General features: G+C 49.4%; 1 protein-coding gene across 1 annotated transcript in view; it reads right to left on the reverse strand.

Moving 5' to 3' along the window:
• The window catches only part of RCAN1 (regulator of calcineurin 1), a 94034-nt gene extending 79176 nt beyond the window's left edge, over nucleotides 1–14858 (reverse strand). Inside the window, exon 1 of the mRNA XM_059164666.1 lies at nucleotides 14459–14858. Coding sequence (XP_059020649.1) covers nucleotides 14459–14701 — 243 coding nt within the window. The 5' untranslated portion in view covers nucleotides 14702–14858. The remainder of the gene's footprint in view (nucleotides 1–14458) is intronic.
• Nucleotides 14859–17763: the final 2905 nt, after the last annotated feature.

Here is a 17763-nt window from a genome sequence, read left to right on the forward strand (position 1 = left end):
CTTCTATAAAAGAGCATTCCTCTGCTTTATTCACCAGACTTGCCTGTAGTTTTGGCATCCCTTGCTTATCTGGGATTGCAATTCTGTTATTTCTGTATAAACCCATTTTTGCTGGTAAAATAACTAATAGCATTCTTTTGCTTTATTTTTAGTGACCTAGAGACCATTGTTTATTTTTTAAATTGAAGTACAGTTGACATATAATACTGACAGTTTTATTTTGAAGGTTAACAATTTATATACTCTCCTCTCATCTTAATTTAGGGAAGGAAAAGTTCTTCCTCTATCTTTTAAGGTCTTCCAGCTGGAGTAAAAATTGAGCTGATGTGAGATAGATTAACAGGAGAAAAAAATTTAAAAAACCATGAGGTTTTATTATGTGTGCACAGAGGCCCAATGATGAAAGTGACCAAAGAAATGACAGGCATGGGGCGCCTGGGTGGCTCAGTGGGTTGGAGCCTCTGCCTTTGGCTCGGGTCATGATCCCAGGGTCCTGGGATCGAACCCCACACCCCACATCGGGCTCTCTGCTCCACGGGGAGCCTGCTTCCTCCTCTCTCTCTCTGCCTGCCGCTCTGCCTACTTGTGGTCTCTGTCAAATAAACAAATGAAATCTTTAAAAAAAAAAAAAGAAAAGAAAAGAAAAAGGAAATGACCAAGGCAGACAATTTTTATGCTTTTTAGACAAAGAGACAATAAATCCGTAAGGAAATGACAGGACAAAGAAGACTTAACTTTGGGGGCTTCAATTAGTAAGGAATTCTAATCGGAATTTGGGCTGGGGCAGTAAGCGAGTAAAAAGTAACAAGGTTATTTATATAGCTCTCCTGGGCCTGAATTTATTTCTGGTGATAAGGCTGTCTCTTCACCTCCTTGTACAGGGAGGTACCTTCCGCAGGGAGGCTTATTTCCTGCTCTCAGGGGGACAGAGGAGGGTAGGAATGTCCTTCCTGCACAGGCTGGCTTTTATGTAACTTCTATTTAAAATAACCAGCATGACAAAGTGGCACATTTTGGGGCGGCCTGCCCTTATCCCCTATGTTTACAACCCTATGAGGCGGGTACTTTGATTACCAGTTTAAAAACAGACACCAAAGCACAGAAAACTACTCGCCCAAGGTCACACAGTGATTGCCGAGAGAGCTGGGCTGTGAATTCTGGCTGACGTGGTTTTGGGGACTCGCCCTCCTCACTTCAATGTCATAATACCTTTTACCATGCACGGGGCCAAAGCAAGGGAGGTATCTGTCCATAGAAGAGGGCAGGCACTTAGGTGGAGGACAGGCACATTCCCACTCTCAGCGGAGCCATAGAAGTAAGATGAAGGATAAGCAGCAGAGGAACCTGCCCATAGGTGATTCAGCCAAGAGGCCCCTCAGGCTATCCGGGGGAGAAGGGGAAGGAGGAAAAGGAAATAAATGAAAAGGAAGTAAGTGAACAAACAAAAATTAAATGGCAACCCAATATACAACATCATCTAATGATACATTCACTGCTGTTAAAACGGGGTCCTTGATAAAGACCACACACATATTTCGAGTCTCTCCTGCCATCAGATGCTATCCCAGATACTGCCATGCTGTGTTTGATCCTCAATAGCATCCGGGAAAGTGAACGCACCACCTTGTCCTCCTTTCAACAGATTGAGGAGGAAACCCAGAATCTCTGCCATGGCGGGGGGAGGGGTGGCGGGGGGAGGCAGGGGGATGGGGAAGCAGGGGTTGGGGGGAGGGCAGCACTGGTACAGCTTCATTCCAGGCTGTTCACGCAGCACAGAATGTTCCATTCTGCCCCCTGTGCAACAGCCCTCTCTGGTGGGCAAGGGCAGGGAGTCGTCCCCCAGCAGACAGGCTCCCCACCTGCCACCCCCTCCCCCTACCTCGCTCACGCCCCAGTCTAGGGCCACTCGCCATGCTAAGGACTAGGTCACTTTTCCCAGCTTGCTCTACAGAACTGGCGTATTCAAAATGGGGAGGTTCCGAGGTATCCTGTTGATTAACGGTATTTCACAATATACATCAAGAATAAATATTTGACAAAACAGAGCAAATCAGGGTGCGAGTGTTGGGTCTGCAAATTTATTGACCACTTCAAAGAAATACACAGATGCAGACTCGACTTGAAAAATGAAAACGTTCTGGAAATATTCTGTTGGGATGAATAGGCAGATGAGCCGGAAGGCTACACCTTAGATTTTGCTCTGCTAGACAGAAAGATGCAGATACACCCTGACCCTGATGCTGTTGTCAGACACCCACAAGGGGCTTCCGGGCCGTTCATCGACTGTAGGTAACCAAGCAGAGTTTTCTCATGGGTGGTCTGTCTTTACGGGTCGCAGAAGGGTCTATATATTGCTGACCCAGAACTGAAGTGGTCTCTACCACCGTCCAAGATCTGCAGCTTAGGGCACAAGCTTGTGGGTACAGTCAAGACCCACCTGAGTTCCCAAGAATCCCCACTCCAGCGCAGAACACTGTCACCACATGGCCCGAGTAGTAGATAATTCTGGAATCATTCTAGGACAGGGTCTCCCATGTGACACTTCCCACCATGCAGTTATGGGGACCTAACTGCTTTACCTATTACAAGTAGTCTATGTAGGGGCACCTGGGTGGCTCAGTCAGTTAAGCGTCTGACTCTTGATTTTGGCTCTGGTCATGATCTCAGGGTCCTTAGATCAAGCCCTGCTTCGGGCTTAGCACTATGCTTGGAGCCTGCTTAAGAGTCTCTCTCTCTTAAAAAATAAATAAATAAATAAATAAAAAGCAGTCTATGTAGTAACCAGCTCAGGAAACCCCCATTATCTCTGAAATAGTGTTTGTTTCATCTGAGTGAGTTCCTTTTGTATTTCTTTATGCCAGCAATTTGAGTCATAGTTCCAATAAATTGCAAATCAGAGCATGGGGCAGAGGAAGTCACAGACTGGGACCAGGCGTGGTTGGAGCGGGAAGACCATTGCTGCGGGTGAACCCATCCCTGTGTGTTTCCTGTTCTGAAGGTGGTGGTGTCGCCCCCAGCAAGGCAGGGGCTCCTCAGGTCGTTCTCCCACAACCTCCGTCTTCTATGGGAGACAGAGGAGGTGTATTTCCACCTGAAAGTTTCGACTACGAACTTATCTTTAAATAGTTTTTTTGGCAGCACAGGCGTTGACTTCTTCCTGCTGAAAATGCACTTTCTGTGCCTGAATTAAAGCCCAAGTCAACAGGCTCCACCACAGAACGTGCGCGAGGTTACTGCCCCCTGGTGGCCAGCTGGTATTTTGAACAGCGTGGGATCAGCGCTGGAGCAAAGCTCTCTCTGCCTCTCTGTGTCATAGCCCCCTAATGGTGACACTGGGACAGTTTTGCCTGTCCTGGCGGACTTGACTCTCGCTGTCCTCCTCATTATTTGCAGGCTCTGGGTTCTTCTAGGAGGGGTGGGGAGGACATTATTTTGCAGACAATTAGATGAGCAGTATAAAAAACCAGCGGGCAGGGGGTAGGGAGACCTAGCGTAAGCCGATATCCAGAGAGCACCCCTTAGACACATCATCCCCTCTCTGAGCCTTGATTCCTCCTTGGAGAAATGCAAGGTGTGTGCCTCAGGGCCCTTCGTGCCCTAGTTCTGTGCCCACAGTCAGATGCCCCGTTGCCATGGGCCATGGGGACATAAAATAAGCACATATGGCATTTCTCTTAGAAGGCTGTAAGAAGGATTAAATGAGGGTAAAATAAAATATTTGGCACAAGTGGTACTAAATAAATAGGGGGATAATCATTAATTGTATGAATTACTGATTATATAATTTATCATCCAAACTTCAGGGTCACAGGGGGTATTACTATAACTTTCCCAGGATGACAGGCATAAATCAGACATGCAAATGGGACATACTGTCGCCTTATCAATAAGTAACAGCCATTAGGGGATTTGGAAAAGCCCCCAGTAAATAAGAGACTTTTTAAGAAACATTTCATAGGAGTGTGCTGGCCTTGGGAGGCTCTCTTTGGCAAACTCTCGAATACTCACGGGACAGAATCGAGGTTGTAGTCAGTGAAACGCTCTCTGACACAGGTTTCTTTCCAGATCAGCTCTACAGAAATTTCCAGAAATTACACATGTGCCTCCTCTCCAGCTCCAAACTAGCAGATAGGCCTCCCACTGACCGGTACAGGACAGGAGGCAGGAGTACGGGTGTGAAGGAACCAGAATGTCACCCCAAAATACCCCTCTTTGACATAAAAGTTATTTTGAGCTGAAGGCAATTTAAAGCACAAGGCAGAGAAAACTATCTTCTTCCCCTTTTTCTGCCTAAAGGCAGGAAATAAATTCTCCTTTTACTGCAGAGGACTCCCAACTCCTCTCAGCCTACAGAAGGCACCAGAGGAATCTGCAAACAATCTTACTCCATTAGCTTCCTCCCACATATTTACCTTCCTGCACTTGGAAGCCGGCTTTTCTCTGCCCTGTCCTTCCTCTACAAACGTGCTGTTCTTTGTTCAAGAGGATTTATAATCTCGCTGATTATTGAGAGCGAACCTCGGACTCGCTGAGGTTCCTCCCTTGTGATGTGCACCGTGCACTTTAATAGCTGTCTGTTTTTCTAGTGTTAATCTTTTTGTTAGAGAGCCACAGCTGAAAACCCAGGACGGGCAGAGGTCAAGTTCTGTCTGCCCTACAGGTGGAAGGCTGGAAAGTCGGTGGAACAGAACTGGATTCACGCTAGAGAAATTCTCTTCTGGAGCAACTTCCAACTCGGGAAAGTCTGATTTAACACGTGGGGGATGCCTGGGAGCAAGGGGCGAATGGACCATGTTCCCTGACGGAACAGTGCAGAGCCCTGTGATTGGGAGAGTCCGTGATCCAACTCCACCTGCTCGCTTTGGAGACGAAGCAACGGAGATCTGGCTGAGTATCTGGCCCAAGGACCCGTGGTTTTCTCTGGATCTCCCAAGCTTCCTGGTTATATTTACCATAACAAACACAACTTAAAAATGCAATTTCGTGTCTTCGCTGCTAGCTTGTGAACCCCAGGAAGGGAGGGATGGTGTCGCTCACCACGAGCCCCCTCGTGCTGACTTCACCACGACCATGAGGGAGGGGCAGCTGTCTTCCTTCTGCAACCCAGGAGGCTGGGGGTGCCAGGAAGGGTGTGACAGACTCACCCAGGGATCTTGTGATTGGTCCTACAACCAGCACAGCGTTCAGAAAAGGCACGCAGTAAATATTTGTTGAGTGGATGAATGAATGAATGAGTGCGTGAATGAACGGACGAATGAGTGAGTGAGTGAAGCGATGGAGTCCGGATTCCAGTCCAGGGCTAGCCAGCACCTGTGCCCCGGCCCTGCCTTCTGTCCGAGCCCCAGAATATGGCCAGGGCTGTCACCCAGGTACCGCCAGCACTCAGCTACATCCGCTAAGCATAAATAAATGGCTGCGAGAATAGAGCTGTCACTCATCTGGACCTCAGTTTCCTGTGGATAAAAATACTTTCTTCACAGAGCTGCCCTGGGGTTTCAGTAAGATGTGAAAGATATGAAAAATTCATGGGCATTACTGCACACGGCAAGACGATGACCGCGCAGGCTCCGGAACTGGTTAAAACGTGGTCTGAATCCCAGGACCGGCGCCTCCTGGCTCTGTGACCTGGGGCCAGCTCCTTTGCCTCTGCTGGCCTCCGTTTCCACATCTGTGGAATGGGGACCGTTAAGAGTAGCTATTGCATAGAGTCCTTGTAAGAGGATGAAAAGAAAAAGATCCCATATAAGGCACTTCACATTAATGACTGGGAACTACTTTATTGTCTTTAACATAAAGCAGAAAGTTGAACAAGAAATATCAAGGGGGGGGGAGGGGAAACAAGTTATGTTACACTGAGTGAAAAAAAAATCCAGACTCGGCACTCTGAATTAAGTTAACATTTTCATCTCTTAAATCGGAATTCAGGCCAACCTCAAATTCCTGTTCTGTGGCGTTGACCAGGCCCTCTCGTGGGAGTTTCATACCGCACCTGCTGAAATTAGTATCAAAAGGAAAAATACCCGCTCTTCCCAAAGTAAATGGATCTAATTTCCCAAGCTCTTCCTTCAGAAATGTAGTAGTTAACAGCTTTTTGTCCTTTAGAAACTTAATAACCCTATCTATCAATGAGGTGAGTAGTGGACATTTAGGACAGTTTTATGGTCTAAAACTGTGGGGGATAAAACTTCTTTAGGGTTTAAGCAAAAAAAAAAATCAGATTCGAAAATAAGGTACCTTAATGAACACTTCTGTTAGCTGCCCCAGGAAGTCAAAAAAGTTTATAAAGCAAAAAATGGACTAATACATAGCTCCTGTGGCCAGCAGCCTGGGATGGCCCCGGGAATCACCTCCCGGGGTCCTGTTGTAATGTACGCCCCCCACCCCTTGCGTGAGGTTAGCCTGGATGCCTCACTTTTCCTGAACGGAGCCCAAGGGGTTAGGATCTCCCTCCGAGATCATGGTCCCAAAAGCCTGTGCATCCCATGCCTCTCACACATCCTTCCTCACTTGTGTGGAGGGAAGCCAGCGGCTAGGTCTAGAGTTGCCCTACAGAGAGTTCCCGGCAGCTGGGAAACCTCCAGCCAGTGGCCACCCCGCGGGGCAGGACCTCAGCCCCACAGCCCCGCAGAAATGCAGTCCTCCTGCCTCTCCCGCAACCCCGTGAGTGAGCCTGGAGGCACAGGCTCCTCCAGCCAGGCTCCTCCTCCCTCGGGTGGGGCTGCAGCCCATGCTTGACCGAGGAGGGCAGGAGAGAGGCGCTGGGCTCAGCCATCCCTGCATTCCTGATCCTCAGATGCTGGGGAGCATAGTGTTTCCCGCTCTCAACTACTAAGCTTTTCTATCAACATGGATGGGACTGGAGGAGATGATGCTGAGTGAAATAAGTCAAAGAGAGAAAGTCAATGATCATATGGTTTCACTTACCTGTGGAACATAAGGAACAGCATGGAGGACATTAGGAGAAGGAAGGGAAAAATGAAGGGAGAGAAATCAGAGGGGGGGACGAACCAGGAGAGACTGTGGACTCCAGGAAACAAACTGGTGATTTCAGAGGGGAGGGGGATGGGGGGATGGGTGAGCCCTGAGGGTGGGTATGGTGGAGGGCATGGATTGCAGGAGCACTGGGCGTCATACACAAACAACGAACCGCGAACACTATATCAGAAACTAATGCTGTACTGTATGGTGACTAACATAACACAGAAAATAATAAACTACTAACCTTTGAGTTAGTTTGGGGCTCAGCAGGGGATAACTAGTACACTAACGATGTCGTGCGTTTACTCTGTCCTAGTCAGTGAGAAGCACTTGATGCGCATCGTAATATGTACGTACTGTCACCACCCCCACTTGACAGGCAGGGAAACTAAGGCACCGGGAACAAAAAACTTCCTCAGCCTCCCAGTGTAGACGTGTGTGGGACGGGGGTGCTGAAGATCCACACCTTAGCTGTTACACTTGGACGAGCCACGTGAGCCGACGAACCCCAATTAAATTTTCTGAGGTTAAAAATAAAACACTCAGTGCCAACCAAATCAAATACAGCAAAGGGCTTCTATACTGACTGACATCTACATGCGAAGCCAACCCTTTCCCAACATCAACCTCGGAGTCAAGGTAATTAATATTTTCCCAATGTTATGTCTTAAAAAAGCGTATCTGTTTCGCCCCACGAGGGTGGAAGAGCTATTTTTACTTCCTCTTGCGGAGGAATAGCCTGTCCAGGCTCAGAGCACACAACACCGTCATTCACTGTCCGCGTCCCCACATTTTTGAGTGGTGATTAGTATTTACGAAAGAAAAAAAAAAATTCTCCCTCACCACTGAATTGTCTTTCCAAGGACTGGCAGAATCCCACAGCCCTTGACGTGGGTCCTGACAATGGTGCATAGATGTGCTCGCCCAGGGGTCTGTCTCTGCCACTGCCCCCCCTACCAGTACACACACTGCTGAGTGCCAGCGCCTGATACTTCCCAGGAGTCCTGCCGTCTCAAACCAGGGCCAACGGGGCCCCTCAAACGACACAGATGCGGGCCGTGGACTCGACCATCTGACTACACTTTTTAAAAGGGAAGCGTGGAAGATACAGCCTGAAATCTGAACCCAGGAGTCGGCGTCTCACAGCCTCTGCTCTCGCTGTCTGTTCTATCGCAAAGCAGATTTGTTTTTTGTTCCCTGATGTAATGTCTTGGGGCAATGACATTTGAAGCTACTGCTGCTGAGGAAAAACGCTGTGAGCGGTGCCTGGTGGTGCAGGATGGAGTTAAAAGGAAGCCACACGCTCGCTCGCGTGGGGAGTGACGGGGAGGGATCAAAGGAACCTCAGGGATATAAACACTCATTTGATTTATGTAAGAGTCAGAAATTCTAAAATTAGGGAAATTGTAGATAAATCGTCAAATAAACTTCGCACATATATAACACACAGGTGTTTTGTTTTTTGTTTTTTGAACATGCGACATTCTGGACACTTCCAAATAAATTAAACCACCCCGTATTGGTTTCTTGCCTCTCTACTCTTCAGGGGGCTTCAGGGGCAATTTTAGGCATAGTTTAAGTTGGAGAAAGCACATACCTAGGACGCGAGAGCGAATGGTGAAAAGGCCTGAAAGCGCCCGGATTTTATACCAATGTCGACCCCAATTGCTACCGATCTGCTGGAATGTCACATTATCCAACCCGCGGCCACAGACTGACTTGGAACAGGAACAGGCAGAAACGCCGCCAAGTATCTACAGCCTTGTGAGACCCCGCAGTGCATATCGGCCTTGCTCGCCTGGACCTGAAAAACATCTCATCATCAGTTACTACTGGATGGTGTCTTGTCTACCAACGCACAAGTCTGGGGAGGGCCCGTCCGGGACCTGCCGTTTGGCTACATACAGACTGAGCAGCTGCTGAAGAGGCTGTGGACGAAGGCCCCGGGAGGCAACCCCATGTTCAAGTCCACGCTCTTATCTCCTGTGTCACCTCCCAGAGGCACGGGCTCCAAGGCTGACAGCCAATCATCCAGCCTTCCAACTACAAGGTCAAACACCACTCAGAGGAGGGAGGCACCGGACCAGGAGCCTGATGCTATTTTAGACTCAAGGAAACCAAGGCACAGATCTGGCTCAAAATGGAACCCAATGACCAATTATTCAATATTTTCCCGGCACAACAAGGGCTCTGGTCAGGTGAAAACCCCTCCCAGGTAGCACAAGGGTCCTCAACCTCGACTCTCAATTAGAGTCACCTCGGGGAGCTTTTCAGACAACTCTTTCCAGGCGGTTCCCAGCCCAAGACTGCAGTTGGTCAGGGTGGCCCGGGGTCGGGATGATTTTAAGTCTCCCATGGGACTCTCCCGGACAGCTAAGGTGCGACAGGGCTTGGGGTCTTCTCGGATACAACGAATTCAAAGCCGCTGCTCAAACTCCTTTTATGGCTCTCAGAATATTTCTGCTACTGAAAGAAAAGCATGTCTATGTCACAGGTCCGAAGTGGGCATTTGTCTTAAGGAAGGTGAGTTTATTTACTAGAAAAGAGTAAATGTTCTGATGATTCACATTTTCTGACTTAGCCTTCGGGCAAAGCTCCGTCAGCCAAATATGCATTCGTGTTTCCGACAACAAGAAAAGCAGCATTCAAAAAAAAAAGAAAAGAAAAAGAAAAAAGAAAAGCAGCATTCGTGTCTATTACCCTATGCAACCGTACTCGCTGTCTGCAAACTCACAGCATATTACGTGAGAACCAAGTGTCTGCTTAGCTTGATAAGGACTGAATAAGCATTCTTCTAGGGAACCAATGACCATGGCCAACAAGCCCAAGCACATGTGGTCACTGGTTCAAAGCCCTGTTTTGCTTTCTCAGAAAAAAAAAAAAAAAAAAGTCTTGCAAAAAGAGAACAGTAATGGGATATGCTAGTTAATATTTGTACAGTTGAAAATAATCTTTTATTTTTTCAGAGAGGGAGAGAGGGGGTGGGAAGGGCAGAGGGAGAGGGAGAGAATATTTTTATTTATTTGACACAGAGAGAGAGAGAGATCACAAGTAGGCAGAGAGGCAGGCAGACAGAGAGAGGGAGAAGCAGGCTCCCTGCTGAGCAGAGAGCCCAATGTGGGGCTCGATCCCAGGACCCTGAGATCATGACCTGAGCTGAAGGCAGAGGCTTAACCCACTGAGCCACCCAGGCGCCCCAAGAGGGAAAGAACCTTAAGCAGGCTCCACGCCCAGCATGGAACGTGACCCAGTACTCTGTCTCGGGACCCTGAGATCATGACCTGAGCCAAAATCAAGAGTCAGACACTTAACTGACTGAGCCACCCAGGTGCTTGAAAATAATCTTTTTTTAAAAAAATATTTTATTTATTTATTTGACAGAGAGAGATCACAAGTAGGCAGAGAGGCAGGCAGAGAGAGAGGGGGAGGCAGGCTCCCTGCTGAGCAGAGAGCCTGATGCAGGGCTCGACCCCAGGACCCTGGGCCAAAAGCAGATGCTTAACCCACTGAGCCACCCAGGCGCCCCTCGAAAATAATCTTTTAAAAACTTTTCATTCATTTATAATGATGTGAACTCTCTAGTAATATTGCTTGAAGCTGATGGTACAGTTTCAGGTGTTTTTTAGGTAAGCATTTAATGAACACATTTATTATAAATTTTTTACAGCACTGACGATGACCGGGCTAACACCGACAAGCTTTACCTATCAGACCTAAGTGTTATGGTTAGAAAACGGCTTGTGACATAAATTCCCAAACGAATTGGTGGTTTAGATCAATTTCTATCAGGACTATGGTTAGAGAGTAAGAGGAGCACTGGGAAAGAAGTTGGCACAGTCTTTTTCCTTCATACCTTCTGCATGGTCTGGATGTTTGTGTTCCCCCCAAATTCACAGGTTGACATCCTAACCCCTGAAGGTAATGGTATGAGGGGGAAAGGCCTTTAGGGGGTCACGACGGGGGAGAGGCCCCCCAACCCCAGCTCCCCCATCCCTTCTACCGAAGCAGGACAGAGTGAGAGGTCCGCAGCCCAGGAGAGGACCATTGCTGACCACACTGGCTTCCAGAGCGGTGAGAAACATGCGTCCCTTCCTTATTCCCCCGCAGTCCGTGGTATGTGGTTCTAGCGGCCCTACCAGGCTAATGGGCACTCCTCCAGGTGACCCTCCGAGGGACTGGTTCAGGAGAGGGCATGGCCAGCCCCCCAGCACAGCGACCTCAGAGGAGGGGGACGCAGGGAGCCGTCTGCCCACTCGGGTAAGGCAACACTGACCAGAAGCAGAAGGATATGTTCATTTCAATATCCAAAGGAGGGATCGGGCCGCTTGAGGGAGAACGGCCTCGAAAGTAATAAGTAATCACCCCTAGAGGGGTGATTTTAGCTGTAGGAGACATTCTTTCTACTGGAAGGCTCACCATAAGCCTCCCCCCCCACCCCCACACAGTGATTTCTCCTCTCACTGTCCCTGGTGGCAGAGCTCTTTGCTTTCAGGGCCTGGGCCTCCTTCAGCCCAGTGAATGTTGTGTCTTCCCCGATTATCGGACACCTTAGGGGGAGCTTAGGGATGTGCGAGCAACACTGCACAAAGCTCGCCTGCCCCCTCCCCACAAGCTCCAGACAATGCCCCCACCCAAATTCAAACACCTTCATAACTCCCCTAGACAACAAAGGGCGAGAGCTAACAAAGGGGTCTCCTTGCTTCCTCTCTTGATCAGCCACCCTCCGTCCCCAAGAGACCTTCTCCACTCTGCTAGCTGTTAGAGTAACATCCCAATCCCTCTCAGGGCCACCAAGGCCCCCCATGGAACCATTCCCCAGCTGTGTCTAACCTCAGCCACACCCCTACCATCTCTCACTCGGCCAAGAGGCGCCCTTCACACCCTCTGAATACAGTCAGTTCACCATCTCCCTAGAACTTCTGGCTTTGCTGTTCCCTTCTGCGCCCTCTGCCTGGATGGCGGCCACACAAATCCACGCAAGGAGCTTCTTTCTGCCAGCCAAGTGCAAGCTGTGCCTAGGGACCTTCCGGAGCCATTCACTCTAAAGCGGCCCCGTGCTGGCCCCTCTCTGCATGTCCTCTCTGCCTACACTGACCCTCCCCACACCCTTCTCTGGGCTCTGGAAGGCTGACCCCACCTATGGACTGCAACTACTTGGGCTCCTTGGCCTCCTGGCTGCCAGCTGGTTTCCACCAATGAGACCAGAAAGCCAGGGTGAGTGGGATATTTCCGCCCTGCCACTCCCTGCTGTAGCATCCTGATCCCACACCCCTTCACTCCCGCAGCTCTGGCCGGGCCACCAGCTGCTCTCCTGGGTCTTGGACTTGGCAGTGTGGCCTCCTCCCGTCCATCCAACACCCGTCCCCACCCCAGCTGTCTCCCTTAGTCCTGCCCCAGTTCATCTCCAATTCGAACCACCAGGGTGTCCCTGTTAGGACTGGTAGGACTCAGCCCCTGCCCTCTCCTTGGTCACTCTCTAGCATATTATCCTACATTACGTTCTCTACTGTACTGGTCTCCACTAATCCGAAATTACCTCGTTCACTTATTTTTCTCAGTTATCTGACCCGCCCCCACTTCAACCACTAGAACATAAGCAGGAAGTTCACCGTGTTCACCGCTCTTCCCCATGGGCCTAGACCAGTGCCTGGGACATAAGAAGCATTCAGTACACAGCAAAAGAATAAATAAAGGACTGAATGCTAAGCCCTCAGTCTCTGCTCAAACCATCACCTTGTCAGAAAGCTCTTCCCTGATCATCTGACGTAAAACAATCTCCCTCCCCTCCCAGACCTCCGGTTCCTCCTCCCCCATCGCCTCCATCTTACTTTTTTCCTATAGCACGATGACCTCCTGACATGTTTAATACTCGTTGACAGTCTGCTGCCCCACAACAGAAAGGCCAGCCCTGGAGGCAGGGTCGCGATTCCATTCACTGCTGTCCCTCAGAGCCTAGAACAGTGCCTGGCCCAAGCAGAGTCTCAACCATTTCTTAAAATGAACAGTTAGCAAAGTGGACAAAATTTCATACAAAGCAATTTCAGGAATGTCCCCTGCACTTTCTGGAAAGACCATAAAACTAGGAATCGCTAGACACCCAAGTAAATAAGCACAACCTTACACGACCTGACCTGATCCATTAAAAAGACAGCCTCAGACCCCTAGGAAAGAGACTTGATATGCTGGCTAGACCTTGGCGTTGAGAAGAGAAAAGGTTTTAGAAAAAGATGAGCGAGACCTTGCATTTATGACAATTGTTGCTTTAGAAAGCATGCATGGAGCTCCCCTAAGCCCACAGCCGATGTAAATCCTTTCTGAAAGTGGATGGGCATAGAAATTACCAATAAATGGGACGCGAGCAGGCCATTCTCTGTTCCACAGTGGTGTTCCTCTTGGCAGCAGCCTTCAGCTACAAGTTCATTGCCAGTATAGGCAGACTCAGAGCCAAGCATGGAAAGCATCACTTTTTTTGACAGCTGCTCTCCTCATGAGGCATATCTCTCAAAGACAGGCTTTATTCTGCAATGCCTACGTTTTCCAAATTTTATTCTGCACACTAATTGCAGATTTGAAATAAATGCCTCCTCCCCGCCACCACCGTCGATTACTCATACCTGCCCCCTCAGCCTCCTAAGTTTCTAAATTGGATAGATTTAAAAATCAAAAAAAAAAAAAAAAAAAAAAAAAACCAAAAACAAAAACAAAAAAACAAAAAACGAAAAACAAAAAACCAAAAACCCAGCTCTGCACATACTGAGTGTCCTGACGGTGGCATGTTATCCATTCTGGGGCAAGATTCCTATTCTGAAGGCCTAGAGCATGGGTCCCTTCCCCCCACAACACCATTCGACCAAAACTGGCCAGCCACAGGATAATGAGCAACCGAAGATTCTCACCCAAACATTGGCTTTTCTTCCAATAGTGCAGATTGGGAATGCAGAGACGTTGTCCTATTTATGAACAGTGAATCACGTCGCCGCTCCACGTCTGTTTCCTGCTCCCTATGAATGACGGGGAGCCCCTTCCCCAAAGGAATAAGTGCAGAGCGACGGTACTTGCCCCGGGGTGGCAGTGTGAGCTGCCGACCACTCCAGGTGCCAGTTCATCCCTGACTGTCCCTTACTTCATGTCCCCCACCCTACTATCCCCACCGAGTAGACACCCGGGGTCACGGGCGTCCCTAGGAGGCGGTGACCAGCCACGGTCTAAGGCGAGGCGCTGAGACCCTGCGCCCGGTGTGCGCGCGGCCCGGCAGGTGCTCGGGGACCCAGGACCCTCGGGGAGCGCGCCCCCGCCCCCGCCCGGCCAGGAGCGGACCGTGGCAGGGCGGCCGGGGGGGTCGCCTCTCGGCCCTGACAGCGGCCCGGGCTGGAGAGGCTGCCCCGAGCCGGCCGGGACCTGGGCGCCGCTACCCGCGCCTCCTCCTCCGGGCAACAAGTGTCCGCCCTCCCCCCGACGGCCCGCCCGGCCCGGCCCTCACCCGGCACAGGCCGTCCACGAACACGCGCGGGTCCAGGTGGCAGGCGATGGTGGCGCTGGGCAGGTCCTGCAGGTCCACCTCCTCCATCTCGCAGTCGATGAAGCTCCAGTCGCCGCCGCCCTCGTCGGCCTCGGCCTCCCCCGAGAACTGCGCGAAGGGCCGCAGCGTCACCCGCGGCTGAGCTCGCGATTCGGCCGCTTCGGCCGCCGCCCGGAGCCGGGGCCCGGCCACGGCGTCCTCCATCCCCGCGCCGGAGCCCGCGCGTCCCCGTGCGCCCCCGTCGGCTGAGCCGGGCTGGAGCGCGCGCTCTTCGCGCTCTCCCGCCAGCCGACTCCGCGGTTAAACCCCTCCGGCTGCCGTCACAGCCGGCGGCGGTCACCACGGCTCCCCCGGACGCGGCCTTCGCACGCCGGCCCCGCCCAGCCCCGGGGGTGGAGCTCTGGAAGACTTAGCGGCTGGCCCTTTAAGGCGGCCCCCGCTGGGCCATTGTATCCCGCCCTTCCAGGAGAGAAAGCCAATAAAAGAACGGAATTCGTCTCACGTGACTCTCATTCTGCCGCCCTCAGTTTGAAGCCCGAGGGTGGCCATGCTGGTTAGGGGCAAAGGCCCCTTCAGCAAGTTCCGCTTTTCCGACAGCTGGTGTCAGCTGAGTGGCACCAGGCAGTGTCTTGGGCGCCCGGATGATAGCTGCAGAGGCAGAGCTGCTCTGGTTCCCCTGCAGTGACGCTTTGAGGCACATAGGCCAGCTTTGGGGGATTCAAGGGAGATCCAGTTTTGGCTATGGCTCTGTGGCCATTGGCAAGTGGTTAGGTGCTTACCGTATATTATCATATATAGTCGCAATAAGTATTGAACTAGACCGTGACAATACCTTTTATATATACTTTATATATACTTTTATATGTACGTATTCGTCATTATATCATTGTTCAAAATTTATATAATCAGAAGTAAATTTTTGAGTTACCACTATGTGCTGTGTACAAAAGGAGATAATAAAAGGAGTAAAACATCGGTGCTTGCATTTGTGGAATTCATAGAGGGAAAGCACAAGTTCTCAAATAAACCTCTTCTCCCTACAAAATAGATAGAATTCCTTCACCGTGAAAGACAACGTGATGCAGTGAAAACTTGGGTCTGAATTTCAGCTTCGCTGTTAATTACTTGGACGAGTAACTTGAGTCAGTTTCCTTATCTGAAAAATGAGGTCATATATGGTAGGAGTCCAGTAAGGGCCCCGATACAAGGGAACTCTGTTTATGTGTAGATTTCTTTGGAAGGTGTGAAATCAGACTTGTATTTTCTCCTAAAGTGGGCTTACTCAATTTAGTTAAGAACTGTAACTGAATATAATAAAAGACATATCCAATGAATAGCTGTGATTTATTCAGAACATATCCTGTGCTGTGGTTCCCTCTGTGACGATCTCGCAGCGGTTTGTGGCCACTAGGAGCTTGAAGTAGTAATATACATATAGAGATAATTCATGAACTAGAATGTGATACAAAGATCAAGAAATATAGGAACTATCCTACATTGCTGGTGGGAATATAAAATAGTGAAGCCACTTTGGAAAAACAATCTGGCAGGTCCCCAAAAAGTTAGCAATAGAACTACTCTGGGACTCAGCAATTCCTCTCTAGGTATGAACCTAAGAGAAATGAAAATGTATGTTGAAAAAAAAAGAAAGGAGGAAAGAAAGAAAAGGTCTGTCCACGCAAAACCTATATTCAAAGGTTTATAGCATCCTTATTAAAATAGCCCCACTGTCCCGAGTGTGGAGCATGCTTAGGGTTCTCTCTTGGGGCGCCTGGGTAACTCAGTGGGTTAAGCCTCCGCCTTCAGCTCAGGTCATGATCTCAGAGTCCTGGGATTGAGCCCTGCATCAGGCTCTCTGCTCAGCGGGGAGCCTGCTTCGCCCCCCTCTCTGCTTACTTGTGATCTCTCTCTGTCAAATAAATAAAATCTTAAAAAAAAAAAAAAAAAAGATTCTCTCTCTCTCTCTCTCTCTTCCTCTGCCCTGACCCCCTTTCCCCCACTGCTGGTGCTTTCTCGCCACTCTCTAAAAATAAACAAAACAAAACAAAATAAAAAATAAATAAATAGAAACAGCCCCAAAGTGGAAATAACCCAAATGTTCATTAGCAGATGAATGGATATCTGTCCATCCATACAATGGAATATTATTCAACCATAAAAAGGAACGAAGTTCTGATAAACACAACCACATTATGGGTCTTGCAAACACTAAGCTGAGTGAAAGAAGCCAGTCACAAAGAACTACAAACTATATTATCCCATTTATACGAAATGTCCAAGATAGGCAAATCCACAGAGACAGAAGATAGTTCAGTGGTTGTCAAGGGCTGGGAGAGAAGAGAGGACGCAGTAAAGGCTGAACGGTATTTTATTTTTTCCTTGGAGGTGGGAAAAGAAAATGTTCTAAAATTGGACTACGGTGATGTTTGCACAATTCCGTGAATATACTAAAAGTCACTGAATTGTACTTTCGGTTTTTTCCTTTTTAAAGATTTATTTGACAGACAGAGATCACAAGTAGGCAGAGAAGCAGGTAGAGAGAGGGAGAGAAGGAAGCAGGCTCCCCGCTGAGCAGAGAGCCTGTTTTGGGGCTCGATCCCAGGACCCTGAGATTAGGACCTATGCGGAAAGCAAAGGCCCAACCCACTGAGCCATCCAGGCGCCCCTCCTGGATTGTACTTTCAAGAGCAACTTTTACGGAATGTGAATTATATCTCAATAAAGCTAGTGTTTACAAATAGAGAATGTGCTAAAGGTCACAGGGGGTTAGATGAGTTGTGGTAGAGTGGGTGACATGGCAGAGTTGAAAACTCTGTAAACTTGGCCAGACCTTTTGAAAAGGGTAACAAAGGGGATGAGACAGCAGTTTTGGAAAAACAACACCCAGGCAACCCGTTGCTGGGTGGGTCCACGTTGTCATCACCCTTAGGACAGGACGCTCTTTCAATCCAAGCTTACCCTAAGCTGCTTAGCGCAGGCAGAGAGGGCCGGGGACAGTGCATGTGAGTGGGAAATGGACCAGGAAAAAGAAACCTAAAACGCACACTGAGCGGGCCATCACAGCTGGCCAGCTGCTGAGCTAAGAGAGAAGGGCACGAGTTCAACCTCAGGCAAGTGTTAAAGACAGTGACCTGTCATTGACTTTGGAATGCAGTTAGTCGTTACTAAGATGCAGGCACCGTCACCACATATTCCTTCAAGTGACTTTGGGCTCCCACCACCCACTGTCTCTTTTCTCTCCCTCTCCAGGCAGCAAAGTAAAGACA

This window comes from Mustela lutreola, chromosome 2 (assembly GCF_030435805.1).
Source record: "Mustela lutreola isolate mMusLut2 chromosome 2, mMusLut2.pri, whole genome shotgun sequence".
NCBI lineage: Eukaryota > Metazoa > Chordata > Mammalia > Carnivora > Mustelidae > Mustela > Mustela lutreola.